Genomic DNA, 20000 nt, shown 5'->3' with positions numbered 1-20000 from the left:
GGTCTGACTCCCGAGGTGCTGTTCTCCCATCTAAACATGTGTTGGTAGCGTGGCACAGACTGCATTTCACAACACTCAGGTAACTCAGGCAGATGGGATTGTGGGTTTGAGGCTGACCTCAATGGAATAAGGCTTTCTAAATGGGTAAATAATTAAGTGTTAAACAATGTTCTCATTTTACAACAGAGTTTTCTGGTTTTGTCACATTCCAAGAGGTTCATACTACGTCTCAACTAAAATGCAGTGAATCTCCAATCCAAACTTGACAGAACTTTTCATAATTGTCACAGTAATAGTATGAGGTAAACTCTATTACTGTTGCCAACTTAGAATTCAGTAGAAAGAGACAAAGTTGAAGAAAGGTGTTCAAATCATAAAGCTAGCCACTGGTCAAACCTAGGTGGCTGATCTTATGCTAATCTCTTATTCCTATGGAAACAGACAATGCTGGAAAGAAACGCAGTTCCAACTCTGTTTGATTTTGTCTAAATATACTCATCAGAACTAATTTGGATATTGTAGTGGTTTGAATATGCTTGGCCCAGCTAATGGCACTATTTAGAAGTATGGCCTTGTTGGAATAGTGTGGCTTGTTGGAAGAAGTGGGTCACTGTGGGAGTGGTATTTGAGACTCTCCTCCTAGCTGCCTGAGGATGCCAGTCTTCTCCTGTTTGTCTTTATAACAAGATGTTGAACTCTTAGCTCCTCCTGTGCCAGGCCTGCCTGAAAGCTGCCATGCTCCTGTCTTAATAATAATGGACTGAAACTCTGAATCTTTAAGCCAGCCCCAATTAAATGTTGTCCTTTATAAGAACTGTCTTGGTCATGGTGTCTATTCACAGCAGTAAAACCCAAACTAAGACAGATATAATAGATTCAACATTTATATGCATAGCACATTGTACTCTGAAGTAAACACACATAATATTTTAATTTGAATTTTGTATACTAGAAAGTCAAAGTTACCAGTATGTAAACTCAATTCAACAAATACTGAAATGAATAAAAATAATTACTGATATTGGGAATCAAACAAGTAAGACTTATCTTAAGTACTGTCATTTTGTTTTCAGACTCCATTTTGATCATATGGTGAAATTAAGTTCAAGTTTCCAAGCTCTAGGAGAGCTTTCCAGATGGCTAGCCCCTCCTTATTCTTTTTTTGTTCCCCAAACATAATGATTGTTTCTAACAACGAAAGGACAAATAATTCTGATTGATTAAAAAAACTGTAATCTGGCATAGATACTTGTAGGTTTTGAGCTTAAAAAACACTGCTACATTCTGGCTCAGGGTCAGAGTTCCGCTCCCAAGTCTGTTTTGTGGCCCTGATAGATCAGTAAGGGACTGAGTTCCATGCACATCTGTCATCTGCTTAAATACTGGCCAGGATGAATGCTCAAAGATACAGTGAGCCTCTATGTTTGTGTAAGTTTTTGCTGCCTAGCTGGACTCTTGTGACTACTTGGGTTGTTTTGGACCCCAACACTGAGAACTACTATGTTCTAAGTCCTTAGGATAAATCAGTGAATACTGCTTTAGTAGAGATTATAAAATGGCCAAGAAACACAAAATATATTACATGATATATACTATACCATAAAAAATGACTGCTGGTTATATACATGTCATATTACAAACAAACACACATGCACACACTCACTTGCTTGTTCACTGTACTAAATGGGGAGGGAAGAAGGATGCAGAGGTGAGCATTACCCAGTATAATCCAGAGGAAAGCATTTCAGGAAGGAGTAGTTGACAAGAAACAGCTGAAGACTGAGTCCTCGAGAACATGCCTAGAGCAGACTGTGCCAGAAGGAAGAGAAAGACATAGTTGCGGAACCTAGGAGGCAGCACGTCAGCTACAATCTGATTAATAATAGGATAATAATTGATAAGGATTATGGATTAAAAAAAAGAATAGGTTTTTGGAGTAGAAAAAAAAATGATCTGACCTAAAGCAGGAATGTTCAGAACAAATCATAGGGGACAAAGACAGAAACAGAGAGATGACTAAAAAGGTTATCAGCATGACATACGTGAGAAATGATGACAATGAATTGAGGTGCAGAGAAGTGGTCAGACTTAGGGTACGCCTTGAAAGTGAACAGGGTATCCTCAAACAATGGATACGGGGGGCAGAAGGAATAAGAGTAAAATTCTTGCCCTAAGAAACTATTTGATAATAGCTATGAACTGCAAGACTAAAGGTAGGCAGGTAAGTATAACCTTTGAGGGTGGGGTAGGTCTGAGATGTCCTAGAAATGAAGAGGGGAATGGATATTTAATGAGAAAGAAGAGATCACGTATGTCAAATGCTGCAGAAAGGTAAAAAGAGATGAGAACTCAAATTAGCAATTTAGGTCAACTAGGACCAAGACTTTTTCCCAGGACTGTGGCTACACAGAAAAGTAGAGTAGAGGTGGGGCTGATGCTGAGGGTCAGTGGAAGAGTAATTGCTCAACAAGAATAAAGGAGGGTAAAGGAAGAAAAGGAAAAGAAATAAGGGAGAAACAATGGAGGAGGAGGGGGGAAAGGTACAAGGAGATGATAGCAATAGCAGAAGTAGCCACAAAGAGATTAAAAAAATAAGAACTAAAGTATGGTGGGAAAATTGAGAGCCAAGTAAGGCTAAAGAACACACCATATTTCAACTACTGCCATTGCAGAAAAGACAGAGCAATTGACTCCTGTAAAAGTTAACTGCCATCTAAGAAAAAAAAGAAAACAAGAACACAACACAATGTAAATGGTCACACATAATTAATCTGAAATTACAACACAGACAAATTAAGAAGATGTTACTCATTGTTCCTTAAGGATCATTCAGTGAGTTTTGAAGGAGCTATTGTATGTTACGCTCAATTGTGTCAAAGAAAATCTGCTCAAAAAATAACAATAACAAAAATTTTAGAAGAAAACAAATCCCACTAAAGAAAAGCACAACAAAGAATTAGTTGGACATTCCAGAAATGAAAAAATACAAGTATAAAATAAAAAACCAAAAATCAAAAACCTCTTCAATAGCCTGAAGTAAAAAAGAACCTTACATTCAGTGTAAAACACCATATTGAATGAAATGAAATAAAGATGTTTGTATGAAGACATATAAGGACATACTTTTCTCATATCCATAACTTGAGGAATGCTAAATATTCTTCAGAATCAGGTCAATGAGGATATAAGGAACCCTGCAGATTCAGGAAAGGTGAAGATTATACAATGTGAACAAAAGCTAAGAACTGATTTCCCTTCTTAGTACACTAAAAAGGCATATGGCTGTTTGGAAGCTCTAACAATAAGTCCTCAGCCAGCCTCAGGTGTGGTCCTCCTTCCTTATCCTCTAGGCACCCTGGTCAAGTACCTGCTTCAGTTTCAGAAAGAAGTTTTCAGTAGTGCTCCGTTTGCTGAAGGGCCAGAATAACCTTTCATTAGGTGAGCATACTCGAACTTTTGTCTCTAGAAGAAATCGAACAGGTTCCTGTACTTCTGTTATCACCAAATCCACAGCTGTTGTCATGAACAGCACTTTATCTAGAGAGGGAGAAACGAGACAAAACATATGTAATCACTTAAGTAATTGTTATTATTATAATATACAAGATATCTTAAGATGAACAATAAAAATACTATCAGTAAACCAGACAAGTAACTGAAATCATTTTCCACTAAGAACTCTGAGCCTAGGTAGGATCCCAGAAGTAGGATTAGAAGTAGTAGTACAGTAGTAGAAAATGTATAGTCAGACTATCTGCAAAAGTGCTGTAAGTCTCTTAGTCACCTTTACAAATACTATAAATTCTCAAGTCCTAAATGTGGCTAATAATAACCTTTGAAAAAAACAGGTTGCCACTACTATAGTCCAGCCTGACCTAGACTCACAGAGATCTGCCTGCTTCAGCCTCCAGAGTGCACTACCACACCCAGCAAGGCATTCCATTCTTTAGAGCTTTTTATATCCTTTATCCATTTATAAATAACATAATGACTAAAAAACAACATTCAGGAAAAGTTACATATAGCATCATATTTTCATTTGTTTTGTTCCTTTCTTTCTTTTCTAATTTTTAAGACAAGGTTATTTTTTGAGCTCTGGCTGTTTTGGAACTCACTTTGTAGACCAGGCTGGCCCTTAACTTATGAAATCTACTTGCCTCTACCTCCTAAGTGTTGGGATTAAAAGTGTGTACCACCATGCTTGAATGAGAAAAGTTGTTTATGCAGTATTCAGTAGGCTGACTTAGAAAACTATTCCTGCAGAAACTATCTCTGAAGCAACCTAAGAAACAGCTATAGATTCTCTTTGTGGGAATGAACTATGACAGATGACTTTTCTCTATATATAATCCTTTGAATTTTTAACCATATATACAGGGTTTATTTCTATAAAACTAAATTTAGAAGTCTGCTTATAAGAAATAAGAGATGCCAGCAGTGATGGCTCAGGAGGAAAAGGCTCATGACCTGAGTTCAATTCCCAGATCGATACTTGAAGAGGACCAACTCTCACTGACCTCCACATGCACTCTGGCTAATACTCCCCTCCCCAACACGTAAACATACATGCATACATACATATACACACATCCACACACATACATAAATATGATGAAAAAAGGGAAGGGAAAAAGGAAGAGAGGAGAAGAAAAGAAAAATAAATGAGCAAAAATTTTACGATTTTTAGGTTAAATTTAGTAAGAACCTCAAGAATTATTTAAATTGTTTCATCAAGATTTCCTAATTAAAAAAATGTGTATGTCGAAAATGTCAAAGGCCAGTCCAGGTGTGGTGGTTGAACACACATTAATCTTGGTGCTTGAAAGGCAAGAGATCTCTGCAAATCTGAGGTAAGCTTGGTCTACCCTAGTAAGTTCCAGGACAGTCAGGGCTACACAGAGACCACGTCTCAAAACCCCAAATCCTAAACTAAAACAAAACAGTATGATCTCAGTGGCAGTTCAGTGTTTAAGAGGACTTGATACTCGTTTGGAGGACCTAAGCTTAATTCCCAGCACCCACAATGCAGCATAATTATCTGTAATTGCAGTTTCAAGAGATTTGACCCTCTCTTCTCACCTCTGTTGGCACCAGGCATGAAGGTGTTGTACAGACATACATGTAACCAAAACATCCATACATTAAAATAAGAATAAATAAGTCCTAAAAAAAATTCTGCACTACCTTTAGGAGTTTCTTCATTCACAACTTGAAAATGTGGGGACTTCGGATTCCAGCTTCCAGTAATAACATATGACTTTCCATCTGAACTTTTACCCATAGACTCCTAAAGAAAAGAGTAAACATAAACCTTAATGCCAAAGTCAAATAACCCTCATCTTGAGGCTTTTAAAAACTAGGAGTTCAAATACATAACTTTAATAAAGATTGAACTGATTTTTTAGAGTTTATAGTATATTTATATATGTGTGTGTGTGTCACGGAATTTTCTGAACGCATACAGGAATCTGAAGTGCAGCAAAGACTTTACATTTCAAGTTACCCACAACAACTGCTGTGGTCTCTTCCAAACTCCACACTGTTGGAGAGTTCTATGCTAGGAAAGAAGGGGATGACAATGTCTCAAAATCAATGAAGATAGAGTGATTTGAAACTGATTTGACATGTATCAGAAAAGCAGTGGTTTCAACCAAGTTCTATTAATTGAAGACCACCTGAAAATAACTAAATAGAGTGGTCCATGTGAAAAGTATATCTGACCATGTTATATCCCAAATTAATCAACTGCTTCCTGTAATTACTTCAACTTTGAGGGTGTTTCTGAAGTACCAGTGTACTGACATTAATGGTATCTGTTCTGATTCAAGGGACAAATTATGCTGCAAAAGCATAAAACCAGACTACTGCCATTTGCCTCTGCAACCATCAACTTAAAACTTCTTCAGGATGCCAGCACATCCTTCCAAAGGAGAGAACACAATGAGTTCTTTGCCTTCCTTCCAAGTTCATCACTGCAGATACAGTAATTACTCACACTTGCAATTGCTTGGCCTTCTCTGGGATGAAACAGCAAACCATTAATGAAATCTGAATGGCCCTCTAAAACCTTATATTCATTTTTATCTTGATGATCTGAAATAAATAAACCTAATTTTCATATTAGCAACTGGAGTACAAAATTTGATTAGTGGAGGACATGATTCAAGACTAGTTTCTGGACTCCTATGCTATTAATAATGACTCTAACTATTAATACTTTATGCTATTAATAATTTATGGTGTTTAGTATTCAATTCTATGTCTTTTCTTCCTGACATGTACAATGTCAACAGCCAAATAAACACGGCCACTATAGTCAATTAGATTTATGGATTATCCACTCACTATCAAAGGCATCATTTATTACTACAGGCACCATCCATAGTGTAGACAGCTTTTCATGTGGCATCTTGTTTCATATTTTATATTGAAACTCAAGAGAAGAAAACAGCCTTCTAATCAACAGTGCTATGGAACAGAGAAGGCATTGATGTATGTAGCCTTGAGTAAAGCTGCTCAAGTATCAGAGATCTGTTTAAAGGCAGAGAGAGATGCATGTGAATGATTATAGCTAAGATTAACACATCAATTATTTGCATAACTGTTCTTAAAGTTATGTATAAGATAAATACATATAAATCATTGGTGAAATTTATAATTTTTAGTTTTGCAAATAATGATTTTCATACAGTAGCAATAATAATACCTCCTACTACTTATTTTTTTAAATTTGATTTTTTTTCTTTTAAAATAAGGTCTTATACTATGTGATTGCCTCTACCTCCCAAGGGATATTACAGGCATATGCTACAATTACTCCTACTTGGGTTTTTTTTGTTGTTGTTGTTGTTTTAATTTTTGAGACAGGGCTTTTCTGTGTAGCGTTCGCTGTCCTGGAACTCACTCTGTAGTCCAGGTTGGCCTCAAACTCAGAGCTGCCTGTCTCTGTCTTCCAAGTGCTTGGATTAAATGCATGTACCACTGTGCCTGGTTCCTACATGTAAAATAAAGGACGTGACAGTTTGATTCTTACATCAATCCTAACTAATAAAAAATATTATTCCCACTACACAGGTCAAGACATGAAGGCTGACCTACGTATTCAAGGTTAGACTTGTAAATCCCATGTCAGGAATAAAAAAATTCCCTCATCTTTGTGCACTGCTTTATAGCTTACACGAACACTTTTACATAAGTGTTTATATATAAAACATGTTTTGAGTCTAATGTGATAAAGTAAAATAATATACTAATAGAGTAGAAATAGATTATAGACTTTAATAAAAACCAATCACAACCAAAAGAACACATAACAACAACAACAAAAAAAATCTCACCAAATCCAACAAGTGCATATCACTATTTCGGACATCTTTTCCTGGGCTAAGGAGAAGACCAAAGCACCTGTTTAAAAGAAAAAGACTGATGTAAACTTTTGATAAAACTAGTAACATAACTTAAAATAAAACCAATATTGTCATCATAATTATCTTTACCTGAGCTAAGCCAATTTTGTCTTTTATTATCACATACTAGAGATCAGCAGTATTAAAGATTTATGAGAGTGATTTCAAGAGTAAGAAACACTATGAATAAGCAAGTACAAAAGAATAAGCAAGAGGTCGATATACTTTACAAGTAAAATTTTAATAAAGTGTATGACTATTCTACTAGACAGATAAGAAAACAGAACTCCTATTTAAAGTAAACATAAAGGACATGTTTACCTTTCAATGGCAAGTTCTTTGTTAGCTGTTTGCTGCACACAGATGACAATCTTCTTATCGATACCTTGGCGCAGTTTAAAGCACTGTCTGTCCTTGTCTTTGGGAACAGCACTGTAAGAAGGCCAGCACTTTTCATTAATATTGCTAATAGTTATCTTCTCAGATACGATGATAACAAAGACCTTAAATTTCTGACTCTTTCCTCTGGTTCACAAGTAATAATAAAAAAGAAAAATAGAACTGAAAGCGAATCACAGGATGAAAAAAATAACAATTTCTTATTGCCTAGGCATGAGTAGTTACTATTCTTAGGTAGTGCTGACCTTATATTAATACTAATGTTGTTGTTAATAAAACAAGAAGGGGGTTTATGGAGGGGAAACCAGGAAAGGGAATAACATTTGAAATGTAAATAAAAAAATCCAATTAAAAAAAGGAGCTAAAAATACCAGCTTAATAAAGATTAAAAAGCCACTTTACAAAAATAGTCACCTAATGTCCCATATACTCTCCAACTCTAGGAGCACTTTTTTCAAAGTTAACCGTGCCAGAGGTGACCAGCCATTATGCAGCAAGTCTTAATCACTTTAGAATACTAACTTAATGGCAACAGAACTATTGGTCGATAAAATAACGAGTATCGAAAAGTGTTAAGTATTTATCACTTGGATGTTACCTTGAAGTGCATGTGCATTTGTGTTATTTGCCCATCTAATATTCTGTAACACTCATTACAAAGCAAAGAATCCTAGCAAAGGAATCTACAAATGATAAACCTGTTCAAAGAAAAATCTTACACTCCAAACTGTTCAATACTTCTGGCAGACAGGCCTCATTTTCAGCTGTGCTTTAGGCTCTAACATTTAAAAAAAGTTATTATGTATATAGTTTTCTGCCTGTATGTATGCCCACATGTCAGAAGAGGGCACTAGATCTCATTATAGATGGTTGTGAGCTACCATATGGTTGCTGTAAATTGAACTCAGGATCTTTGGAAGAGCAGAGTTCTTAGCCTCAGAGCCATCTCTCCAGCCCATACCTCAGTAGTCTCTTATGGTCTAAGGATAGTTAAGTGTAAGTAAACAATTTCTCTCAGCAGTCTGAAACACTGATGAGCTAAGTAAATTACAACTCAGAAGTACAGTGCTTGCCTAATATGCCCTGGGTTTACTATTCAGTGCCATATAACAATACTACTCAATAAAAGTCACCTGATGCATTAATAGGAAGCAAAATGGAAAGTGTAATCAGTGAGCATTCACTCTATTGACTACTGAGGGCCAATTTGTATTTCTCGTCCTCAAACTATGTTACCTTTACATTTAATCCTCACTGTATACCTTAAAGACAGAGATTATCAAAACTTAACCTTGGGAAGCTGAGGCACAATTTTATCTGGTTGGGTTGCTTGAAAAGTTAAATGAGACCAAATCAATCAATCAATCAGGCAAGTAAATAGACAGGCAAACAACAAGAACCAATCATTTTGAAAGTTTCTCAGGAGTAAGTTTTTATAAGTTGCTTTGTAATTATAACAATGTAAGACTGACTTCTTTTTCAAGTAATAAAACTGGCCACCAGATGGCATTGCAACTCCAAAGACAGCAGTTTCAGACAAAACTAGTCAGCTACTATCTTTTTCACTGGAAAGTGATTGTTAGAGATCACATATATTCTCATAATTTGATTTTATCCATTTGATGACAAAGAGATCTGTATATGCGATTATTAATTATGACCACTCATTTTATGATCTGAGCTACATGGAAGAAAAAACAGTCATCTTGCAAACATAGTTCAACTTTAGATACAAAGGATTTGCATGTAGCCACTGTATTTTACAAATAAGGAAATTATACACTGGAGAGGGAATGAACTTCAAAATGGCCACACTGTTAAAAGTAGCAGCAATTAAACAAAAATTTTAATGTTTATTTCAGTGTCCTTCCTGTTATTCAAAGAAATATTTTACTTAAAACCAAACCAGCCAGGCATGGCAGCTCAGACTTATAATGTCAGCCCGTGGGAGGCTAACACTGGAGGGCTACTATGAATTTGACGCCGTCCTGAGCTTCATTCTGAGGTGGGATTTTTTGGTGGTGGTGGTAGTGGTTTTTTTGGTCTCCACTGGTTTTTCAAGACAGGCTTTTTTCAGATTAGCTGTGATTGCCCTGGAAGTCACTGAAGACCAGGCTGTTAGGCTGGCCTCAAACTCAGAGATCTGCCTACTTCTGTCTCCCAAGTGCTAGCTTATATTCTGAGTTCTAAGCCAGCCTGGGCTACACAATGACTTTCATTCTCAAAGGATAAATGAATGAATTAATAAAGACAAATTGTGCTGGATAGTTTCATGTCAACTTGACACGAGTGGAAGTTGTGAGCTAAAATTGTATGAGGAAACCTCAATTAAGAAAATGGCTCCATAAAATCTGCTATAGGCAAGCCTGTAGGACATTTTCTTTGGTGACTTATGGGAAAAGGTACAGCCCATTGTGGGTGGTGCCACCCTTGGGCTGATGGTCCTGGGTTCTATTAGAAAGCAGGCTGAGTAAGCATGAGGACCAAGTTAGTAAGCAGCATCCTCCATGGGCTCTGCCTCAGCTCCTGCCTCCAGGTCCTGTCCTACTTGAGTTCCAGTTCTGACTTCCTGGAGTGATAAACTGTGATGTGGACGGGCTAGCTGAAAAACCCTTTCCTCCCCAAGCTGCTTTGGTCACCATAGCAACAGTAACCCTGACTAAGATACAAATATAGCTATAAATGTTGTCTACTTAACTTTGGCCATCTTGGGACATAATTTTTATCATCTGTCAGTCAGCCATTCTGACTTAATATAGTAAAAGATACTCATAAGATGAACTTTTTTAATGCTTTAAACATTAACACTGTAGCTAGGCAGTGGTGGCGCATGCCTTTAATCCCAGCATGTGGGAGGAAGAGGCAGGTGAACTCTGTGAGTTCGAGGCCAGCCTGGGCTAAAAAAGAAACCCTAAAACCAAACAAAAAAACAAAAAAAACCCCAAAACAAAAACAAAAAAAACCCTTAAAATAAAAAAGATTATAAATCTATCTTTTGTCCCTTTATTACTGCCATCAACTAACTCCCTGTAGTAGTATCCATTTTAAGTATCAAATGTATCTAATCTGACCTAGTTTCTTCTGTACCACAAATAATAGTGTACTAAAATTCAGCAAAATAAATAATTCGAGATGCTCTACCTAAAATAACCTTTACCATCATCTTCTTTTATTTCTAAAGACACAGAGAAGGTAAAGATGTCGCTGTCAGGAGTCTGTGGTGCAGCTGTGGCTGAGAGTGGGGTCTGCTTGGCAGAGCGGCGGAAGGCGGTGGCAAAACTGTAAAGTATCCGGCTTACCTATAAGCAGACACGTCAGGAAATTGGCTGTTATCATTAAGACAGAAAACACTCTCCCGCCAGTGACTCACGAAAGTATTTGCTGCTAGATTTCCTTTACATGAAACAAGCAAAATCAACTTTTAGGGATACAGCTCAGAACAGCAGTTGTTTTTGTGTGCGTGTGGGGCTAGGGGAGGGGGTACAAAAGGGACCATTCCCGAATGCTAGGCATGCTCTGTCTGTTGATCTGGGAAGCAGTAGAACTCATCCAGGCTGCTACTGAGGAGGTCTGCACTTTATACAGAGTCCTTTTTGGGGTCAATGAGTGATGCAGCAGGTGAAGGCATTTCCGGAGCAAGCCTGGTGACTGGAACTGGATCCCTGAAACTCCATACAGTGGAAGGAGAGGACCAATGCCAAGTTGTTAACTTATATACAACATCATGTACACATGCAATGATGTAAACATGCAATGATGTAAACATGCAATTATAACAAATATCTAAAAATAAAGAGAAAGTACTTTATTAAGGTCAAATGTTTATTTACTTGGGAGAAGGTCTTTCCCTTACAGATTTTTTTAGTTAATTACCTACTTTGTTAGGTTTCTAAAACAAAATCATCAAAAAGAAAATTTAAAAAAAAAAAAAAAAAAAAAACAACCAAAGTTAAAAATATTAGAAACCTAACAAAAAAGTCCCTAAATGTTAGAATTTATGTAAAAACAATTTAATAACCAAGCATGGCTTGGTTTAGGACCAAGGTCTAACAAGTTTAGGACCCACTCATAACAGAACAACTTGCAAACATGTCCCTGTTTGGATAAGTGTGTGAATCTATTCCAACCAAGAGATCACACCCTCTGCTGCACTGTATGTGCAAAGGCACGAGTGTTCACATGCTTACTGGAGCATGTGAATGTACGTGCACAGGTGTGCTCACTGATGTGTATGTTCACGGAGGTCAGAAGTGCAGTTGGGTGTCTTTACCTATTTTCTATTTTTTTGAGGCAGAGTTTCTTATTGAACCTGGAACACTCTGTTTAGGTTATAATGGCTGGTCAGCAAGCCCAAGGCCCCACCTATGCTGGGGTTATTGACATGTACTACTATGACTAGCTTTTTAGTGTGGGTGCTGGGAATGGTATTCAGGTCCTCATGTTCGTGCAATAAGCATTTAATTTACTGAGCCATCTCCCTGTCCTGTGGCACTTGTAGCAACAGAGAAAGTGGTGAAATCTCATTTGCATTTCTCTTTTTTGAAACCTTCCTGGACATGAAATCAGTACCAGGACATTGAGAGGTACACAGGGAATCCTGTCTCGAAACAAAACAAAACAGAAAACTTACAGCTTCTTGTATTTCACAGCGAAAGACATGTATCCTGAAGAGCTCTGCGTTGTAGTGACTTTCAGTGAATGCAAAACAGTCACTTTCAGGAGTCCCATCGTGCCCTCTAACACAGAAGAGGATTTTGTAGATAGGGTAGTTTGCTATTTCAGTGTTTATTTGAGGATCTAAAAGTCTATCCAGACAAAAAGGGAAGAGATTAATTATGAGCAACTTGTATTTATATTAGGACTTTATTTATTTTTATTGTCCATTCATTATATTTTACTATTATATATATACATATATATATGCATATATATACATATATATAAATTTGTTATATTAGTATTAGGATATCTGTCCAGAAAGATGATTATATAAGTCACTTTTAGTATAGTAGCCATGTTGATGTTGAACTGTGATATATGTCACATGTGAATGTTGAGGTTACTCGTCACATAATTCCATGATACAAAATCTAGACAGTTATATGCTTATCTGATTCTTTTTGTTTGTTTTAGGTTTTTTTTTTTTTTTTTTTTTTTTTTTTGAGACAGGGTTTCTCAATGCAGTACTGGCTATCCTGGAACTCACGCTGGCCAGGCTGGCTTCTGGTAACATGTGACAGCTACAATATTATAGACACTGTTCAGAGCACTGAATGTTTCTAAGAGTACTGAAAAACATAGAAATCGCTGATCAAAGGATAAACTGGATCAATTATTTCTACATGTGACAAAAGCAGTAATAATAGGGAGGCTTTTGATCCACTAAGTGTATTAGGAATCTATCCTAAAGAAATAAAAGATCCAGCAAACTACCCACTTATAAAGCACTGAAATGCCTATACAATAACTGATACTAATATTAGTACTTTCCTCACTATAAAACTAAGTGGAGTAATTCCACTGCGAGCAAAAATGTTGACTGATAGAATCATAGATCTATGTATACATATATTCACAAACACATACACAGACATACACATATACACTATATCAGTTTAGTATATACTGTGTTCCCAGATTCATGTACAAAGCAGCTACTGTTACTTTAGGAGGCAGTAAACCCTTTGAACAATAGGTCAAAGCTAGAGGAAATAGGTCACTGGGACATGCCCATCTTTTCTCAGCCACTTTTTGGTTTCTCTGCACTTAATGGCTCCCATAAGGTGAGAAGTTTACCTCAACCAAGGCCTTCTGCTGTGATATATTGCTTCATCAGACCTAAAGACTTTGAACAGCTGATCTTAGACTGAAACCTTTGAAGCTACTTGTCAAAATGAATACTTCCTCTTTTTAATCATTCAGTGAGCATAGTTATACACAAAGAGTTTTGTTTGTGTATGTGAGACAGCTTCAATGTTGTTGCTCTTGAGACATTTATAACTGTGTGTGTGTGCTCACACAAGCCTAAGTGCAAGCAAGTGAGAGATTGTAAGACACATTTACCCACAGAGATTTACTGACTTACTGGCCTGGAACTTGCTAAGTAGGCTAGGCTGTCTGGCCAGTGAACCCTAGCAATACACCTGTCCCTTCCTCTCCAGCACTGGGATTATAAGAGCCACAATGCTTTGAATTTATATATCCCTGTGATAACACAGCTATTCCCCCAGCCTGTATAAAGAGTATGGATGAGGGGCTGGAGAGATGGCTCAATGGTTAAGAGTAGTGACTGCTCTTCCAGAGGTCCTGAGTTCAGTTCTCAGCAACCACATGGCGGCTCACAACCATCTGGAATGGGATCTGATGCCCTCTTCTGGTGTGTCTGAAGACAGATATAGCATACTCACATACATAAAAATAAATAAATCTTAAAAAAAAAAAAAGTATTGATGAGCCAAGATTTTGACTCTGTTTATCAAGAAGAAAGTAAAATTAAGAGGGTTTTTTTTTATTTTTGTTATTTTTCTGAAACACATTTTCTATAATTATTCAGCAATTTTGTATTTAACTGGTTGGTAGCAATCATCTGACTTGGTTATCTTTGATTAGTTTGAATTAGTATAAGCAATACCCATTTCTAGGACTTCTCTGGTCTCTGATTTCATTTCTCATTTTAAAAAAGCAGGGGACATCTTTCATGGTTATTATGGTTCAACTACCCCTAAGTCATTTAAGTCTAATACTCCACTGAGGATTGGGATATGAGCATTTTTTTCATGAGGGTTGCAACTCAAGAAGAGTTGTATGGCACATGGCATTTCCCAGTGCTTCCTTGTGCAAGAGCACTCAACAGGGGCCAGTCTTACCTCACAGTTCCTTCAGATACATTCGGCACTGAGAGGGTTACATCCAGAGAAATCTGACACTGACTTCTCAAGATAGACATCATCCTCAAGGCTTCCACTTCACTCCGGGGAGCATTTACTGAGGCACAGCCTAAGTAAGTTAGTTTATTGAAAACTACACTATCCTCATCAGCCACTGGTGTGAAAGGACTTGACACTTCAGAATCTGAAAGAAACAGAAAAAATAATAGTGTTGATAAGAACAGCAAACATGTCAGGGTGAGCCAGGCAATTTACACTAGAACTCTAATGCCAAGATTTTTACAGAGTGAAGTTAATTACAAACCCAAAATGTGACCTAAGAGTCAGATATGACTCCTGATTCCATCTCCTTACTTATTTTGATTTTATAATTTATCTTTAAACCAAATATACGTGTAGTATCCAAGTATTCTGAAAGTGCTGATGTCTTCACACTGCTAGCTTCTGCATTACCTCCTTTAATGCCAGTTCCAAGTTAATGAGCTCTTCTTGCAGATGAGCTTGCATACCTGCTCTGTATCCTTCCATTTTCAACTTGCTTTCTGAGAAGTTATGCCTGGAGCAAACATCTATTTCTAACACCGTCATCAAAATTCTTCTTTCCTGGAAAATTTGGTTGTTTCTGATTTTCTGAAACAAGGTTTTATACTAATGGCTGGATTTGAACTCATCATAAATTTCCTGGAAGACTCTGTAAGCCACCTGAAAAAAGGATAGACTTCCTTCTCAGTATCCTATAACTACTGTTTTTAATTCTTTGTTGTAATAGAAATACAGTTAGAGGAAAAATCAGAACGTCATATTTATCTGACAACATCTCAAATCTAGAATATGGAGGTGTAGAGCACTTACGATGGTTTTCATTCTGTTCTTGAATCTAGTACTGAACAGAAGACACACAAGTATTAAAAACAATAATCTTAAGTTACACAAGCAATGTAGTAATCCTAACCTCCTTGTCCAGGTTTCACTGGCAGGCTCATCTCTGGTTTCTGAAGCCCTACCAGGGGCACAGGATTAATGGTGGATGAAGCTGAGAGCTGATTAGAAAGAGGCCCATCTCCTTCCCCATCCAGGTGTGACCTTTCCATCCCTGGCTGGTCGTCCATGGGAGGATCCATCAGCACATCTGCTAGCTCTTTCTGAAGCTGCTGTTCACTCCCATTCCCTACAATCTAAGCACAAATACATGCAATCAGCAAAATGAGAGGCCAGGACTAGTTTGAGTTCATGTTTTAAAGCAAAGTATCACCATTTCTTTAATTATAAGGATGTCTTCTGAATTTTTTTAAATGGATGATCTGCAACAAAGAAAGACTGCAGATGCTGTTTTACATAAAAAATACAACAATGAACCTAAAAGTACTGTTCAGAAATAGGTAACATACCAACATTAACATTGTCTTTTTAATAGCTTTTCTTAAAGAAATGTTCTCCCTTCTAAAAGTTAAAAGAAATGTCAGCTACAGTAAAGTTTCACATAAATTTTATGACTACTCCTATAAATAAGTCTTCTTTATTTTTGGGAAGACTTACTTGATATGAACTGGCCTTCAAAGTGCTGAGACATATGAGTAAAGCGGTCAATGGAGGGCTGAGGAATAAAAGCACTGTATTCCAATAATGACTTTATTTATTTATTTATTTATTTATTTATTTATTTATTTTTGTTTCTTTTGGGTTTTACTAAGTTATATTGTGGGCTATAATAGTTTATCATTTAGTTGGTCATAAAAGGAAGTGAGCAAATCCAAGTAAGACTGTTCAATGTTTAAAAAAAAACAAACAAGTAACAAGACCAAGTATTGCTACTAGTTACTCACGAAATACAAAAAATAATGATGATGATGATGATGATGATGATGATAATAAATTTAGAAAAAGTTAAAAGAGCATGCTGCATTAGAGGACATTCTGAAGGCGACATCACCAGATATTTATGTTTATCATACTTTTTAGCTCTGGAATCTTCAGCTCTTTATCTCCTTAGGGCCTGTTTGGCCTGAATGCCTGTCTAGTGCTCAGAGAGGCCAAAACAGGTTGGCAAAGTCTCTGGAATTAAAGTTACAGACAAGCTGTGAGCCACCATACACCCGTATGGTGGGAATCTAACCTGGGTCCTCAGCAAGAGTAGCCAGAGCTCTTAACTGCTAATCCATCTTTCCAGCCCTCCTTATTATCTGTAGTATTTGATGTCATTGTTATACACACATCTGTTCTGAAGCATGATGTTGTATAATTTGTTGGTCATAGCACAAAAGACTACATTGAAACAGTTCATTTGGTTTGGTTTTTGTCTGTGTAGCTCTGGCTGTTCTAGAAACACTGCAAGTTAAATTCAATGGTCATCGACTAGAAGTTTCTGTTGTCTGCTTGTTTTCTTCTCAGTGTATGGATAATCATGTCTCACTTGTTTACCGTTGTTGTTTTTGGTTGGAAACTTAGACACTGTAGACAAGATGTTATACTGACTCAGGATCCTGATGAGCCCACTTCAGGACTTCTTATTTATATCTGTTGACAATGAAGACACAGAGCTGTTTTATGGCTCTCCAGTAGCCTAAGGCAGAACTGTGAGTCACTGCTCTGGAACTAGGAGTGGGAAGACGACCATCCTGAACACCATTTTCTTTCTATTTTATTAATTCTTTCCATACAGTATGTTTTGGTACCATTCCTTAATTCCACCCTGGCCATCTTCTTGATTATGCAAGTCTGTAGAGCAGACATAGTTTTTTGTCTGTCAGGTAAGAGAGGAAGAACAAGATGGGGATTTTTTTTTTTTTTTAAGACTTTATTTATGTCCCATTACAGATGGTTGTGAGCCACCATGTGGTTGCTGGGAATTGAACTCAGGACCTCTGGAAGAGCAGTCAGTGCTCTTAACCACTGAGCCATCTCTCCAGCCCTGGGGATGCTTAAAGTAAGAGATTCTTACCAGAGTTTCATGATTAAGACTTTTCATGTATTACATTTCTTTTTTCAAAGATCTCCAAAGACTTTAACATTCGTTTTTATTTTTGTTTTAATAATTGTCAATAGTGTTTCTGGGGAGTAGGCTATGCTGTCATGATGGAAGTTGCTCTTAGCAAGTTAAGCTTTTTAAAATGTAAATTAGATCATGTTCCTATTCAAAACTTCCAAAACTGGTAAAATTTAGAACAAAGTTCAAGTTTGCTACTAAGCTCCAACGGAAGCGAGCATGCAAGAGGCTTGCCAGTCTTCAGGTCATGATGCTCTATGATACTCTGTTGGAGCTTCTGCCCTTTTGGTGTCTGTATCTGCTGCTGCCTTTGGAAATCTTTTTTGTCTTCTACAGTTTTCTTCATTTCATTCAGACTCACCAGAAACGGCACCCTCCGCCTTCCTGTTCCTGTTCTCCCCCGCCACCTGTCTTTTTAAAAACAATAAAAACCAAAACAAAACAAAAAACAGGGTTTCTCTGTGTAACAGGCTTGGCTGCCCTGGAGCTCACTTTGTAGATCAGACTGTCCTCAAACAAGAGATCTGCCTGCTTCTGCCTCCTGAGTACTGGGAAAAGGGAACAATCCTGAAGTTTAAAAAGTTTATACCATAAAGAGTTTTGATGGGGCTTTAAAAAAATGTAATAAGCTAATCAAAATAAAAATCCTTAAAATAAAAAGTAACTCATTAAGTATACACAAAATTCAACACCATTGTAAAGTGTATCAATCCTGTGTTCTCCCCAACATACTCTTTTATTAGCTCCAAGTTGTACACAAGGTTTAGCAAGTCATACTTAGGCTGTCAAACTTTACCTTGAGTCCCGTCTTCTCATCATCACTCCCATTATTTGTAGATGGTGTCTCATCTCCTTGCCTGGAAACCAAGACAAAATCTTCACTATTAAGAGTGGACACTGAGTCTGAAGAGACACTGATTTTTCCAACAGAGGCCTTGTCATCCATAACTCAAGAATGAGGCTCAACTCATGAATGGTTAAAATTTTTTAAATGCCTGAAAAACACAAACCATAAAGATTCATATAAAATGTCTGCCGCATATTTAGTTATGCTCTTAAAAAAAGCTTTTCATTCATTCTGATAAGGACATTCTGTGCTATGTAGGTCAAGGTATTTCAGATTCCATATAATCAAAGCACTCCTTCCACAATAACCCCACCTACTTATAGGGCTGCCTTTGGCACATATTACAACTCAGGTCTTGGCTTCCAGAAGAAAAGACAAACTCAACAGCACTCTAGCCTTTAATTTGTAATGCTTTATACATAAATGAAGTTAAAACACTTGGTTATTGTATAAGTGTAATAATTACGTTTCCTAACATTATCAATACTGAAATTTAAAATACTAGGATGGTATAGCAAACTATATTTCACATTAATACAAAGAGATAAATTCAAGACAGAAAGCAGACAAACTACAACTGGGAAATATCCTCTATTAAAAATTGAGTCTTCCTATATCTTAATTTCTTAGACTTAAATCAATACAAATATGATAAAAAGAAACAGCTACAGCTCTGTGCTCACCACATCAATGAAGCTAAGTGTTTAACCTTCCCAACTGAAGTGTTGGCTTACACTTTGGAATATTTTAAAGATTATCATTTTATTTGTGTATGTACACATGTGTGCAGACCAGGAGAGGGCTTCAAATCCCCTGGAACTGAAGTTGATGATGGCTGTAAATTACCATACAGACACTGAGAACTGAATACAGATCCTCTCCAGGAGCAGTAAATGCTCTTAACTACTATAAGCCATTGCTCCAACCTGGGCTTTGAATTTTTATTTATTTATTGTACAGCATTCTGCCTGCATATGTGACTGCAGGCCAGAAGAGGGCACCAGATCTCATTACAGATGGTTGTGAGCCACCATGTGGTTGCTGGGAATTGAACTCATGACCTCGGGAAGAGCAGTCAGTGCTCTTAACCGCTGAGCCATCTCTCCAGCCCCAGCTTTGAATTTTTAATTGAATATATACTGACTAAGCACACATTATATTTTCTCTTCTAAAGCTTAACCAAAATGCCTATCATTTAGAATTGCACCATTCCTAAGTTTAAGCAGAAAAACAAAAAACACCAATAATATTGAACATAAGGAAATAGCAACCCCAAGGAAAATCATTTAACCAGCTAATGGCACAGACAAGGATAAACTCTATTCTGGACATCCTGTTGTCTTTTAGTAATTCTTCTCCTGCTTAAAGATTAAAGACTGAGAACCAAACAATGTTCATGCCTTTAATCCAAGCACTCAGAAGGCAGAGGGAAGTGGATTTCTGTGACTTTTGGGTCAGCCTGGTCTGCAAAGTGAGTT

General features: G+C 37.0%; 1 protein-coding gene across 2 annotated transcripts in view; it reads right to left on the bottom strand.

Annotated features, from left to right (window-relative positions):
• Positions 1-20000, bottom strand: part of Rabgap1 (RAB GTPase activating protein 1) — a 116877-nt gene that overhangs the window by 74240 nt on the left and 22637 nt on the right. For both annotated transcript variants that reach the window (XM_032903206.1, XM_032903207.1), the window contains exons 2-10: positions 18472-18670; positions 15645-15867; positions 14672-14876; positions 12436-12610; positions 10947-11104; positions 7728-7838; positions 7338-7404; positions 5185-5287; positions 3368-3537 (exon numbers count right to left, since the gene is read on the bottom strand). In XM_032903206.1, the coding sequence (XP_032759097.1) occupies positions 3368-3537; positions 5185-5287; positions 7338-7404; positions 7728-7838; positions 10947-11104; positions 12436-12610; positions 14672-14876; positions 15645-15867; positions 18472-18621 (1362 nt within the window). In that variant the 5' untranslated portion in view covers positions 18622-18670. The remainder of the gene's footprint in view (positions 1-3367; positions 3538-5184; positions 5288-7337; positions 7405-7727; positions 7839-10946; positions 11105-12435; positions 12611-14671; positions 14877-15644; positions 15868-18471; positions 18671-20000) is intronic.

This window comes from Rattus rattus, chromosome 5, assembly GCF_011064425.1.
Source record: "Rattus rattus isolate New Zealand chromosome 5, Rrattus_CSIRO_v1, whole genome shotgun sequence".
NCBI lineage: Eukaryota > Metazoa > Chordata > Mammalia > Rodentia > Muridae > Rattus > Rattus rattus.
Note: the sequence above shows the minus strand (reverse complement) of the source record. Positions and strands in the feature narration are given on the sequence as shown.